The following is a 14,059-nucleotide window of genomic DNA, read 5'->3' as shown; positions in this document are numbered from 1 at the left end:
CAAATAACAAACAAGTTATTAAATACTTTTTACATAAATCCCTAGTAAATTTTAATATTTTTTAATGAATTAATAATGAAATGTATGTTAATCGGAAATATGTTAATATTCGACGGTCCAATATTTATGAACCTATTAGTTGTACTCAATTTATTACAGTGCATTGCTTGAAGGCGATTTCACGCCTTGGTCACACTTCTAGCTGCATTTTCTTCAACATCGTGAAAAAATCGGCGCGCCATTTCTGTCCACCTTTTGCGTCAGACTCGCTCTACTCTTGCCGACTTGACAAATTCGCGAGTGTTTATTTGTTTTAAGCAGAGCCTGTCCCGATCCCACAACATTCGCATCCGGCGCAGCCGCCCCCAGCTTGCCCAACGTGGTGAAATCAAAGCATTGCTCATCGCGATAGTTGGCATTCCGGCGAAGGACAAAGCAGGGGATCTACCTAGTATATGTTTGTTAGCTGAGTAGCAATAACAGCGAGCAACATGTTTGGCGGCGCGAAACCCAGCTTCGGAGCCACTCCTTCGGCCACCAGCTTTGGTGGTTTCAGCGGCACCACGACAACCACTCCGTTTGGCCAGTCGGCTTTTGGCAAACCCGCCGCACCGGCCTTTGGAAACACCTCCACCTTCGCCGCCCAGCCCGCGCAGCAGTCGCTGTTTGGTGCGGCAGCCACACCAGCTCAGCCAGCCGGAGGTTTATTCGGTGCGAACACGTCCACGGGCTTCGGAAGCACTGCCACAGCTCAGCCCACGGCCTTTGGAGGTTAGAGACGATCATTTGGAGGGCTATCATGTTACTAATGTAGTTATATCTTCATTGCAGCCTTTTCGCAACCGCAGCAGACGTCGAACATATTTGGAACCACTCAGGCGGCGACGAGTACCTCACTCTTTGGACAATCCACGCTTCCCAGCTTTGGAGCCGCCAAGCCAACGATGACGGCCTTTGGACAAACAGCTGCTGCCCAGCCGACGGGCTCTTTGTTCGGACAACCGGCTGCCGCCACCAGTACAACAGGTTTCGGAGGCTTTGGGACCACGGCGCCCACAACCACCAATGTTTTTGGCAGTGGTACCGCGTCTGCTTTTGCCCAACCGCAGGCCACAGCTGTGGGAGCTTCCGGAGTTAATACGGGCACGGCCGTGGTCAAGTACCAGCCAACCCTTGGTACAGATACCCTAATGAAGAGCGGTCAGGCCAATAGTGTGAACACTAAGCAGCACTGCATCACGGCAATGAAGGAGTACGAAGGCAAATCTCTGGAAGAGCTTCGCCTGGAAGACTATATGTGCGGGCGCAAGGGTCCACAGGCTGGCACTGCTCCGGGAGCTTTTGGATTCGGAGCTCAGGTTACTCAGCCCGCTCAGCCTGCAAGTGGTGGCTTGTTTGGAAGCACTGCCCAACCGACCACGGGGCTGTTTGGCCAAACGGTGACCGAGAATAAAAGCATGTTTGGCACCACCGCTTTTGGACAACAACCGGCGACCAACAATGCGTTCGGAGCAACAACCCAACAAAACAACTTTCTGCAGAAGCCCTTTGGAGCCACCACCGCCACGCCATTTGCCGCTCCCGCAGCTGACGCTTCAAATCCATTTGGGGCGAAGCCTGCTTTTGGGCAGGGAGGAAGCTTATTTGGTCAAGCACCCGCGACCAGTGCGGCTCCTGCCTTCGGACAGACTAACACCGGATTCGGAGGCTTCGGATCCACTGCAGGAGCAACGCAACAGTCAACCCTTTTTGGTACCACTCCCGCCGCCGATCCAAATAAATCAGCCTTTGGCTTGGGCACAGCTGCATCGCAAGCCACTACAGGTTTTGGATTTGGAGCTCCGGCCACAAGCACCGCTGGCGGAGGTCTTTTCGGAAACAAGCCCGCCACTAGCTTTGCTGCTCCGACTTTCGGAGCAACCTCCACGGCCAGCACTCCGTTTTCAAACTTTGGCTTAAACACCAGTACAGCAGGAACGGGTGGAGGCCTTTTCAACTCGGGATTGAACAAGCCAGCAACGTCCGGATTTGGAGGGTTTGGAGCCACCAGCGCAGCACCACTTAACTTCAACGCAGGCAACACGGGCGGATCGCTTTTCGGAAATACAGCCAAGCCGGCAGGAGGTCTTTTTGGAGGCGGAACAACGACCTTGGGTGGCACGGGTGCTGCTCCAGCGGGCGGACTTTTTGGAGGAGGAACTACTAGTTTCGGAGGCGTCGGTGGTTCCTTGGGCGGCGGAAGCTTCGGTATGGGCACCAACAACTCGTTAACTGGTGGTCTTATGGGAGCTCAGCCCACATTGGGTATCATGACGCCGTCGCACCAGCCCATTCATCAACAAATCCTAGCCAGGGTAACTTCTCCCTACGGTGACTCTCCGATTTTCAAGGATCTGAAGCAAAGCGACGAGGCAGACGCGACCAGGGCTACAAACCCGGCTGCTCAGCAAGCAGTTCTGGACATGACCAGCAACCAGTACAAGATTGCTACCAAGAACAGTCCTGTTCCAGTGAAGGTAAAGGCGTTGGGCAGCACACTTAACAGAAAATCGCTGTTTGATGGCCTCGAGGAGTTTGATGCTACTGTGGAGGGCTTCAATCTCAAGCCCAATGCTAAACGTTTGGTTATCAAACCCAAAGTAAAGAGTGTAGAGGGTGGAAATCCTTCCAGCTCTGTTGGCAGTGCTCCCAACACGCCCCAGTCTCGCCCCAAAGTGGCAACTCCCAGCAAGGAAAGCGGGTCCTTTAGCGGAGTCATTCCAAGTGAGCCACTGCCACCAGCAGGAAACTCGCCTGGAGCAACAAATGGGCGGGAAAGCCAGGATAACGGTCGCCGTGAGTCGTGGCTGCATCCTAACAACCTCGAGAAGGTACGCCAACATAACATTCAGACCGGAATGGATCAGGGATCGCCCCACAACAGCACCCTCAACGAGCTTGTCCCGCGCAAACCATTGGACACATACCGACCATCGTCCACGGTTCGCCTCTCAGTGTCGACCATCCCAGAGAATCCGTTCGAGGACCAATCGAGCACGATTGCACGGCGGGACACCTTCATTTCGGAGCAGGCCAATGAGAGTGTGCTTTCGAGCAGATCTCATGAAGCAGAGGACTCTGCCGCAAACCGATCCCGCCTTGCCATTGAGGCAGCTGCAGATGCGGCGGACTACGAGGCACATCCCACAGGCATTGTGTTGCGACGTGTGGGTTACTATACAATTCCATCACTGGACGACCTACGCTCCTATTTGGCCGAGGACGGATCCTGTGTGGTTCCAAACTTTACGGTGGGTCGGGAAGGATACGGCAATGTGTTCTTCGGCAAGGAAATAGATGTGGCGGGTCTAAACCTCGATGAAATTGGTAAGAGTCTTGTGTTTTTTATAACCTTTTGGGTTCGCCTTTATACATTTATTAATTGCCTAACAATTTTTATCACTTACTTATGCAGTTCACTTCCGCAACAAGGAGATTATCATTTATCCCGACGACGATAACAAGCCGCCCATTGGTCATGGCCTAAATCGTGACGCCCAGGTCACTTTGGACCAGGTATGGCCGTTGGACAAGACCAAGCACGAAGCCATCAAGGAGCCACAACGTTTGCTGGAAATGGACTGGGAGGGCAAGTTGAGGCGGGTGTGCGATAAAAACGATACGCGTTTTATAGAATACCGCCCGGAAACGGGTAGTTGGGTCTTCCGAGTCAAGCACTTCTCTAAATATGGTCTGGGCGACAGCGACGAGGAGGATGAAGTGCCCACCGATCCGAAGAAAGCCAAAATGACAACGCTTGAGGCTCAGCAGCGGGCAAACGCAGAGAAGATGACCCTCAACTCGCTGCGCCAAGCGCAGAAGATTTCAGAAGACGCAGCCCGCAACTTGGACCCAAAGGCGTTGGTCGCTGGAGTTGCCAGCGGATTCAGGCCCATGGATGACACCGCCGAGTTCCTCTTAATGGACAAAACACGTAAGTCTATAGTACCTTTTAAAAGGTTCAGTTGATTGTAATTTGGTTTCGCAGAATTTTTCCAAGCCGGCGGAAACTCCGATTTCTCCATGTTTGATCCACCGCGTCATCGTCCATCTGTAACCAGTCCCACAACTGTTTTAGCTCAGGATATGGTAGGCAACGAGCCGCACAAAATGCAGCTAATGAAATCGTCCTTTTTTGTGGAGGACAATGGCACCGAGGACGAGCCCATGGGTAGGTGGACAATCTCTTGATGGTCTTGCAAATTGCTTACAGTATATTATTTAAAAGTTGTATATTGATTTTTTAGTAAAAGTTAAGTAGATTCTACAATGTTAATCGTTAGTTTTGAGCTAAACATTGTCAACGAGATTTAAAGAGAGATATTAATCTTTGCAAATACTTTTTATAATTGTATTATTCTAAAAAGTATTATATATTTAATTTAAAGATTTATTGTTGTTTACCAAAGTAGCACATTATAAAGTTAATAAAGCCTTCAAGTGTATTAGTAAATCCGAATATTTTGCCTAATTTGACAACATTTCATTATCATTACAACAATTCACTGCTTATCATTACACAACCAATATACATTTGAACATTAACCATGCATTTCTTCAGAGACTACTGGGCGTCGGAAGTTTTTCAATGTTGAACCGAATGTGTGGAAAGATGGTGCTTCCGAGAGCTCAAGTCAATACGATTTTGACCACCCATCGCCCGCTCTTCCAGTCTCTTCCTCCGTCTCTGAAGCCAGCCTGATGTGTGATGCACATTACGAGGAGGTACGTTTACGAAACCTATTCTTTAAACCCCAATAATTCTCATGATTCCCATCCGTTTCAGACATCGTCGATGGCAACTGGAAGCATTGTTGCAGCTGTTAAGGAGAGGAAGTATGAGATGCCTGTAGCTAAAGCCTTCAAGTTTGTCTGTAAGCCCAAAGTTGCGCCGGTTAAGGTGCGTGCCACAACGGTTCCCCTGCCGAGGTCCATTGCTTACGAGATGCGCGATATGTGGATCGCCGATTTGGGATTCTACAAAGGACGTAGCTTTAAGCTCAGTTTTGGCCCACAAAACTCATTGGTACTGCCCAGCACCTTTAATAACATGCAAAACCTCAAAGAATGTAAGAATATCTGACACAAGTTAGCAGTCAAATTATAATAGTTTCGTTTGCTTTAGTTACCGGACCATCCCTGCCCGCCTCCATGGTATTTGCTCCCCGCTTAGCCACCGATATGTCGCCCAGCGTAATGCAGCTGGTGCAGTTCAACATGGTCAAAGGCAACGAGGGTATTTGCGAAAGTATCGTTCCCCATCTAGAGGTTCAGCTAGCCGACTGTCTTTCTGTAAATGTGGAAGGTAGTGAGTGCCCGTATATGCATCCCGATAGCGGTACGAAACTAGTTTCCAAGCACTTCTCCGAGTCTCTAAAGCAGAGAAATGCTGGCCTAAAAGAGGATTACGCCGTGTCTGTGTGGTCGCTTTTGTTCGCGCTATGGGGCGATCATGATGAGCTGGTGGACCTGGAAAAGAACTCCCACTACATGGTCATGTGTCGACGCAATCTGCTATCCGAGTGGCTGGAGAATACGCTGCTGGGCAAGGATCTACTCTCGAAAAAAGTTAGCACCCACAGTTATCTGGATCACATGTTGGAGTTACTCAGCTGCCACCGAGTAAATGAGGCTTGTGAGTTGGCCTTCAACTACGATGATGCTAATTTGGCTCTCGTGCTGTCCCAATTAAGTTCCGGAGCTGTCTTCCGGCTACTGATGGAGGAGCAGCTTTTTGCCTGGCAGCAGAGCAAGGCGGATAAGTACATCGATCTGGAGCGGCTCAAGATGTACATGCTGGCCGCGGGGGTGCCCATGATGCAGTCCTCACAGGGCGCTATCAACTTACTCGAAGACAACAACTGGCTGACAGTGCTGGCTATGCAACTGTGGTACTTCACAGCCCCAACCTCGACCATCACCGATGCCCTCAATGCTTATAACAACGCCTTCCTAGCGGATGAATGTTATGCGGAGCCACCAACACCCAGCTACAAGAACAAACCTACTGACACCAAGAAGCCCGTCTACGATCTGCGCTACCACTTGCTCCAGTTATACTCGAAGCGTATGCATTCCCTGGAAGAAACCCTCAATCCTATAACGCATACCGCCGATGTCATGGACTTCCGTTTGAGGTAAACTTGAAAAATGTTTAGGTCTAGTGCAAAAAAATTAATATTAAATCATTGTAGCTGGCTGCTTCTGCAAACTCTTCGCGCGCTTGGTTACCGTCACTGTTCGCCCTTAACGGAGGCTCGTCTTTCGGTGGATTTTGCTAGCCAGCTGGAGAACGAGGGCCTCTGGCAGTGGGGTATCTTCGTGCTGTTGCATATTAAGCAGCGGTCCCAGAGGGAACGAGGTGTTCAGCAAATGCTACAGAGGAATGTCAGCGTTTCCGCCAAGGTGCTTCTAAATGCAGAAGAGCAATTTATCGTCGAAGAGCTGGGTATTCCGATGTCGTGGGTGGACTATGCGAAGGCGGTAAAGGCAGGAGCGTCTGGCAAGCATCACCTTCAAGCAAAATATCTGCTAAAGGCTAAACATTTTGCGACGGCGCACGATGTCATCTTCGAACACATTGCTCCTGATGCCATTATAAACGGTTAGTTTCTAATGAGTAAAATGATTTTGATGGTATACTAATAATGCTAATCGCAAACTTGCAGGAAAAATGGAATACCTGCACAGCCTGCTCATTCAATTCGAGGATACTGAGGGCAGCAGCATCCGAGTGCCCAACTGGTCCAACCAGGGCCAGATCTTCTTGGACTTTATCGACATCAGTGCCAAGTTCAAGCAGATCCGCAGTGTGACCAACATCGCTGACATCAATGCGCGCTGGGAGAACTTAAAGCCCCAACTAAGTGAACTCTGCTCCCGCATCAGTCTGCTCCCATGTCCCACCTCCAAGCACCGACTGTGCCAGAGTGAAATCTCGCAGAGCCTCAGTTGCTTGGTGCACGGCATGTGCATTGTCTGTCCCGAGATGGAGTCTTCCTCCGTGCTTAAGGTGGCCCTGGAGCGACTGCCACTGCCGCAAGAGTTCTCCTCAAAGGAGCTGCGCATCTGGCTGGAGGAGCTACTGGACAAAATCGAAAGCGAGCCACCATTTAGCGAGCGACAGCAACCCACCATGATGGAAACATAGGAGTCGAGAAATACAAAGCTTGAATATACAATGTTTAGTTTAAGGTCGAATTAACTTAGTTATAATCAATTGATTAGCATCCCCCCTCGCAAGAAAGAAAGTCAGCTGTAGGATAGGTTTGAGTACGGCATCATTTATGTATGATTGCTAAATAGTTAAAAACGTTTCGTCAGAAAGGACCAGAAGAATAATAGTTTTTTGTTGATTTGTTTAATTGATTTTCATAAATTTCATAAATTTAGTGGTGTAAGCAAGTAAATAAACTATATTTTTTAACAACGATCCGTGTACGGGAATCATTTCAAATCCGATAGTACAAAGCTGTGTCTATCGAAAGCTTTCTTGGCAACTACCTACTTAGTCCAGTCGTGGAGCGAGATCAGTAGACACTCGATCGCTGATAAGGCCACAACATATTTACCACCTGAAAAGTTTGATTAGCTTCTCACCTGTTGTACCTACAGACAAACTATTTTCGATAGTCATGGCTTCTGCTGCTCCCGCTGAAACCCCCACTGCGCCCGCCTCCTGGTGTGGACGCGGTGCCAAGCCCCGCACCTTTGAGAAGCAACCGCCAGTGATCTGCTATGACAAGCCCGCGGCATCGATCGTTTCCAAGGAGGAGTACGATGTAAGTAACGTGGGCCATCACAATAACACAATGATAAAATAATCTAATCCGACTCGCGGATATCTCTAGAATAAGCGCTATCAAGCACTGACTGGCGATCTGGTGGAGACACTGATTGTGCCTAAGCGGGAGGCACGCACCTGGACCATGCAGGAGGGCGATTTGTGCCGCGTAACCGTCCACGAAGGTTCCCAGGTGGGCGACATGAACTTTTGGAATCTGGAGAACACCGCCGAGCGCTTCTACTCGGGCAAGACGCGCCAGCTGCACTCGTCGCATCTGCGCGTCTACGATCGCCTGTGGAGCTGCCTGCCCCACCTGCGTCCCATGGCCACCTTTGTGTTCGATTCCCTCGCCGCCTATGGAATCGATGAGGATGGCGGTGCTCTGCACGACGTGATTGGGACGCGCTGCGACGACTACACCTACAAGCTAATCACGGGCAAGGATCGGGTGGGCAGCTGCCACAGTTCCCTAGTCAAGGCGGTGGTGGAGGAGCGCGGCCTGACGGAGCAGGATGTGCACGATGTGTGGAACATATTCATGTGCACCGGCTTCACGAGGGACACTCATCAGTATTTCTGCAAGGCAAGTCCCGCACGCAAGGGGGATTTTATTGAGTTTGTGGCCGATATGAATCTTCTGGTGGCCCTAAGCGCCTGTCCCCAGGGCGATGTCTCCATCCAGGTGGGTGCCGAAGTTCCGGACGACAAGTGCCACCCCCTCAAGGTCGAGGTGTTCCGCCGCAAGTAACCAGAGCCATTTGTATTCCGTGTGGGAAAACCTGGGTTCTATAAAAGTGCCATTTATGTATGTAAACAGTGCCATAGAGATGCTTAAGATCATCTGACGTAATGGGTTCAATAAAAATATATTACTGCAATACTTATTGAGTTGTTATTTTACTTAAAAAAATGTTATACGACAACAGTTTTAGTAACAATGTTATTTTTAATCTATATTTTTAAATCACACTTTAAATATCACCGCACAATTTGCGCGAGCTGCAATTCGTTACGCGACTGTTTTTCGATTTTTAGGGTGACCAGTCAATACAAATTTTCAGCCGACTCTTGTTGTTTTTCTGCTTGAGTTTTGGCAAATACTAAACAAAGTTATTTTCGCCAGGAACAAACTATTAAAATGAGTGAGATTAGGGGCGAGGAGAACCTCGAGCGGCTGCGCAATTATATCCTGCGTCCGGAGCTGTCCCTCCACAATCCCCTGCCGGATGTTTTGCCCCGCAAATTCGATCCGTTGCGCCTGTTGCATGCGCCCCGTTGTCCGGCAAGCACCAAGCTGATTCCTCGCCGGGATCAGAGTGGCCAGATACTGGAGTTCGTGGAAGTTGACCTGGAGGATGTGGGCGCCAGTGCCAACAACTCAATGTCCATGCAGCGGGAGCCGGGTCTGCTGGAAGAGGCGACGCGTGGCTCCCACTCCAATTTTCCCTTTTGGCCTGGTGGCTTCGATGAGCAGCGCCAGCAGATCGCTGCTCTGGATGTCGAAAACTTTCAGCTGGGAGACAAGCTGCTAACGGTGCCACCGGGCTTTAGCTCTGGCTACGATTTCTCCCAATCACAATCCGTAACACTGCCGCCCGTGATCGCCGATCCCAGTAACGTGGATCTATTAGAGAACCTCGAGCAGGATCTGGACGTCCAGGAGTGGATGAAGCTAGCGCGCAGTGAGGGAACAAGCTCCACCGGACCGCCTCAAAACGCCAGCCAGTTGAACGTGCAACTTCCTTCAGAGGATTTCAAAGATGTGGACGATCACATCATGAAGGCTGACCTGAAGCCAGTGCTGAACATTTCTACCACCACGAAGAACTTCAAGAGCGACTGGGCCGAAATGGTGGACATTAGCCAACCCATCAATGACTTTAAAGAGCAGATACCATGCCCCGCCATGGATTTTCCCTTCGAACTGGATGTCTTTCAAAAGCAGGCCATTCTCAAGCTGGAGCAACGCCAGTACGTTTTCGTTGCAGCCCACACGTCCGCTGGCAAGACTGTTGTAGCTGAATATGCCATCGCCCTATCCAAGCGGGATCTCACACGCACCATCTACACATCGCCGATCAAGGCGTTGTCCAATCAGAAGTACCGCGACTTCCGAAAGACCTTCAAGGATGTGGGCCTTATCACAGGCGACCTGCAGATTGAGCCCACCGCTTCTTGTCTGATCATGACCACCGAGATTTTACGCTCAATGCTGTATTGCGGCAGCGAAGTCACCCGGGATCTGGAGTGGGTGATCTTCGACGAGGTGCACTATATTAATAACCCAGAGAGAGGACATGTCTGGGAGGAGGTCATCATACTGCTGCCCGAACATGTTAACATTATAATGCTGAGTGCCACCGTTCCCAATACCTTGGAATTGGCGGACTGGGTGGGAAGCACGAAGAAAAGAAAGGTCTATGTGATCAGCACTTTAAAACGGCCAGTGCCTCTGACGCATTTCCTCTATACTGGTGCTGGAGGAAAGAGCCGTGATGACATGTTTCTGCTGGTGGACGCCCAGGGAAAGTATCTGCAGGGTAACTACGAGAAGGCCGTGGAGCGCAAGAAGGAGATGCAGGGCAAAGCAAAAGGCGGCCCAACTGGGTCAAAGAACCACATCAATGCCAAGCAGGAGCAGTACACCTGGATTGGTCTAATCGACTTTCTGAAGCGGAACAACAAGATGCCAGTGGTGGCTTTCACTCTGTCCCGCAATCGGTGTGACTCCAATTTGGCCGCTCTGCAGTCGGTGGATCTGAATACGGAAAAGGAGAAGGGTGCCGTGCAGAAGTTCTTCCTGCAGTGTCTGGCCAAGCTGAAGCCACCGGACCGTACTATTCCACAGGTTCTTATTCTTAAGGACGCTTTGCAGCGAGGAATCGGGGTGCATCACAGCGGCATCTTGCCCATTCTTAAGGAGATCGTGGAGATGCTGTTTCAGAATGGGCTAGTAAAGCTGCTCTTCGCCACCGAAACGTTTGCCATGGGTGTCAACATGCCCGCACGCACTGTGGTCTTTGACTCGTGCAAAAAGTTTGACGGACTGGAGATGCGTAACCTGAAACCGGGCGAATACATCCAAATGGCCGGCAGAGCTGGACGGCGTGGACACGACGAGACGGGTACGGCGATCATAATGTGCAAGGGCAGTGTGCCACCATCAATGGAGTTGCGGCCCATGATCCTGGGCCTGCCGGAGAAGCTGCAGTCACAGTTCATTCTGCGCTATGCGGTAATCCTCACATGTCTGCGCATCGAGAGCATCAAGGTGGAGGATATCATGCAGTTCAGCTTCAAGGAGTTTAACCAGAAGCTGCAGTTGCCTACGCAGCAGAAGCAACTTCGCCTGGCCGAAGACAAGTTCGCCATGCTCCCAAATCTCGGCGAGCATCTGCAGCCGCTCGTCAACTTTTACGACAAAGCCGTCGAGTATTGGAAGGAAAAGCACCGCATCATGGTAGGATCTACATATAAACGCAACTACAATTTATGAACCCCACTTTTCCATTTCTTTCAGAAATTTATTGTAACACAAGCCAAGATCCAGAAAGAACTGAAGGTTGGCCGCGTCATTGTCATTACGCAGGGCAAGCACTACAATAAACTGGCCATTCTACTCAACACCAAGTCTGTCACGGGCAAGGATACCATCTATAAGGTGCTAGTGCTGGATCATCAATTCAAGGCCAAGGATAGCAATAGCCTCCAGCAAAGCGAGCTCTACTACAAAATACTGTCGTTGACGCCGAGGAACATGACCTTCCAGCCCGAGGGAATCGGGGGACACACTGTGCTGGACATCAAGGCTATAGACATTATCAATATCACCAAGAGCACATTGAAAGTCGATGCAGACGCGATTATCCGGAATTGGGAGCAGCGGCAGCTGGAGCGGTTCAAGGATTCGCCGCCTGGTGGATCGGTAGTCAAGGCCGTGACCGAGCTAAACCAGCTAAATGAGAGTTACATTGCCAGTGCGGATAACATCAAATACGTGAATCTGTCCAAGGAGATAGTCGTGAGTGCTGACAGCGAGTTGGCAATGCTTAACTACGTAGATCACCTGAGACGTCAGGTGGGTGAATTGCTGCCCCATACCAACATTGCCGGTTTCGAGCAAGAGTTTGCCAAAGTTTACGAGCGCCGAATGCTGGAGATCCACATTGAGGAACTGCGCTTCAAGAACTCTGCTAAGAATTTGACCCTCTATCCGGACTACTGCAACAAGCTGCAGGTGCTGCGAGCCCTTAAATACATAGATGAACTGGACGAGGTTACGCTTAAGGGAAAAGTTGCCTGTGAGATGGGCCAAAATGAGCTACTAATCACGGAACTCATTCTATGCAACATGTTCAACGATCTGGAGCCGGCAGAAATAGCCGCCCTGCTCTCTGGCCTCGTCTTTCAGGCAAAGTTGCGAGATAAACCTGTAATACCAGAGGCGATGAAAAAGTGCGTGGAGGCCTTTGAGCAGATCAATGATACAATTCTCGCCGAGGAGCAGCGCTACCAGGCAGCCATCGAGAGCGATAATCGCCTTAACTTTGGCCTGTTGGAGGTGGTCTACGAGTGGGCTAGAAATAAGGTAAGAGGCCCTTAATATCTCCAGTTCGCGACCATTCCTATCTCATATATGCCCATCCAATTTAATCTTATTCACAGCCCTTTGCTGAGATTATGAAACTGACCACCGTGCAGGAGGGCATCATTGTACGATGCATCCAGCAGCTGAACGAAACCCTGCGTGATGTTAAAACGGCTGCCATTCGGATTGGCAATCCTGGACTGCAGTCTAAGATGGAAGAGGCGTCGGCGGCTATCAAGCGCGATATTGTGTTCACCGCATCCTTGTACACAGAACTGTAGTCGGTGGGAATGGTGCAGCCATCCATTGTGGAGGAAAAGACGAGACGGAAATGTGATTTCTTACATCTATACTTTATGCACGTGTCAATTACAATTCCAAAGGATACTTATAAAAAAAATGTAAAAATATTCATGTGCAACGCGACGCGGGCAGGCGGAGGTGATCTGGCGATAGTGGAGTAGCAGCGCCGCGCTGGGAAGCTGTATTATCGCGATTCGGGCTTAAATTTTGGTGGAACCATCATGCCGGTCATATGTTTTTGTTTCTTGGCTTTCTTTGACTTGCCGGCACCCGACTGAAAATCATGCCAGCTGTTCACCCGGCTCTGGCGGGACTCCTCAAAGTTCTGCTGCCATTCGCGGTCCGCCTTTACTCGCTCCTCCTCCTCGATTTCCGTTTCGCGTTTACGCTTTCGCTCCTCCTGGTCGCGCTGGTCGAGCTTTTGCCTCCGACGCTCCATGTCGGCAAACAGCTTCATGACCATAACGTAGATGGCGTGCTTGTACTTGGTGGGATCATCCTCGGGTATTGGCTCAGTTGGCCGACCCTCTTTTTTAAGCTTTCTGCGCTTTTCTGCAATCTGTAAGGTAACGAACAAATTGTTATAATACAGTTACAGTTAATAAAGGAAATGTGTCAGAACAATTGGCTTTGCAATTATTCTAAAAGATGAATGATCTCGAGGAACTGGAACTCACCATTTGATCCGTTCGCCCCTTTGCCTCCTCGTACACCTCCAGACACCTTTTGCGCGTGAGCTCGTTTTCCAGGATTTTCCAGGAACGCGACACAATATCGAATGCCATTTGAGCGCGCTCCTGGTTGTCGGGATTCTTGTCTGGATGGACGAGGATCGACAAGGTGCGGTATCGCTTTTTTATGTCCGCCAATTCGACCTCGGGCTCGATTTGGAGCACCTCAAACGGATTGAGATTGAAGTACGTTGAACCTGGACGAAGTAAACGATCAATTTGTTGAGAAGGAGTTAAAACTGAATCACGTTTTTCAATTTCTTTCACCTGCAATATAGGCACAAAATCATTTACTAATGTGTATATAATAATAATGGTTTAGTTTATTTGGAGCGGCTGCCGTGGGAGGAGCCCGACCCAGTACAAAACGCTGAGCCTGCGGTTCCGACCGCCACACTTACTTCTGTGTAAAAATCCTCGAAGGTGTCCTGGGAGGTTCCCGGTTGGTCTCTGGCGGACGAGGAGGACATGCTGCAACAATAACGACGCCTTTTTGCGTTTTCCCTACAACAATTTTTGATAAAAACCTCAAGTCAACAGTGTGACCGTGCACAGTTTGTTGGGAATTACCGTTCGATGTAGTCAAAATGGCTCCTTGGATAGTCGTTATCA

General features: G+C 49.9%; 4 protein-coding genes across 5 annotated transcripts; 3 read left to right on the top strand and 1 right to left on the bottom strand.

The window, feature by feature from the left end:
* Window positions 1-145: 145 nt before the first annotated feature.
* LOC6537940 (nuclear pore complex protein Nup98-Nup96) lies at window positions 146-7,239 on the top strand. Its single transcript, XM_002098444.4, has 9 exons — window positions 146-771; window positions 832-3,366; window positions 3,455-3,973; window positions 4,028-4,210; window positions 4,601-4,764; window positions 4,826-5,108; window positions 5,165-6,176; window positions 6,234-6,643; window positions 6,708-7,239. Exons 1-9 carry the CDS (start codon window positions 492-494, stop codon window positions 7,187-7,189), a joined length of 5,868 nt encoding a protein of 1,955 aa, XP_002098480.1. The 5' UTR covers window positions 146-491; the 3' UTR covers window positions 7,190-7,239.
* Window positions 7,240-7,554: 315 nt separating this feature from the next.
* On the top strand, window positions 7,555-8,705 carry LOC6537939 (uncharacterized protein C11D3.03c). Its single transcript, XM_002098443.3, has 2 exons — window positions 7,555-7,820; window positions 7,890-8,705. Exons 1-2 carry the CDS (start codon window positions 7,674-7,676, stop codon window positions 8,571-8,573), a joined length of 831 nt encoding a protein of 276 aa, XP_002098479.1. The 5' UTR covers window positions 7,555-7,673; the 3' UTR covers window positions 8,574-8,705.
* A 164-nt stretch (window positions 8,706-8,869) lies between these two features.
* LOC6537938 (helicase SKI2W) lies at window positions 8,870-13,340 on the top strand. The gene is made up of 3 exons (XM_002098442.4): window positions 8,870-11,285; window positions 11,346-12,413; window positions 12,491-13,340. The coding sequence occupies exons 1-3, from the start codon at window positions 8,964-8,966 to the stop codon at window positions 12,692-12,694; spliced, it is 3,594 nt and encodes a 1,197-aa protein (XP_002098478.1). The 5' UTR covers window positions 8,870-8,963; the 3' UTR covers window positions 12,695-13,340.
* LOC6537937 (dnaJ homolog subfamily C member 8) lies at window positions 12,748-14,009 on the bottom strand. Of its 2 annotated transcripts, none has more exons than XM_002098441.3 (3): window positions 13,849-14,009; window positions 13,394-13,714; window positions 12,748-13,275 (listed from the first exon to the last, which is right to left on the bottom strand). In XM_002098441.3, exons 1-3 carry the CDS (start codon window positions 13,915-13,917, stop codon window positions 12,901-12,903), a joined length of 765 nt encoding a protein of 254 aa, XP_002098477.1. In that variant the 5' UTR covers window positions 13,918-14,009; the 3' UTR covers window positions 12,748-12,900. The 2 variants fall into 2 exon arrangements, with proteins under 2 accessions (XP_002098477.1, XP_015048574.1); XM_015193088.1 differs by having other exon boundaries at window positions 13,394-13,644; window positions 13,849-14,006.
* Window positions 14,010-14,059: the final 50 nt, after the last annotated feature.

The sequence above is a fragment of the Drosophila yakuba genome, chromosome 3R (assembly GCF_016746365.2).
Source record: "Drosophila yakuba strain Tai18E2 chromosome 3R, Prin_Dyak_Tai18E2_2.1, whole genome shotgun sequence".
Taxonomy (NCBI): domain Eukaryota; kingdom Metazoa; phylum Arthropoda; class Insecta; order Diptera; family Drosophilidae; genus Drosophila; species Drosophila yakuba.
The sequence above is the reverse complement of the archived record's forward strand: the minus strand, read 5'-3'. Positions and strand labels throughout refer to the sequence as shown.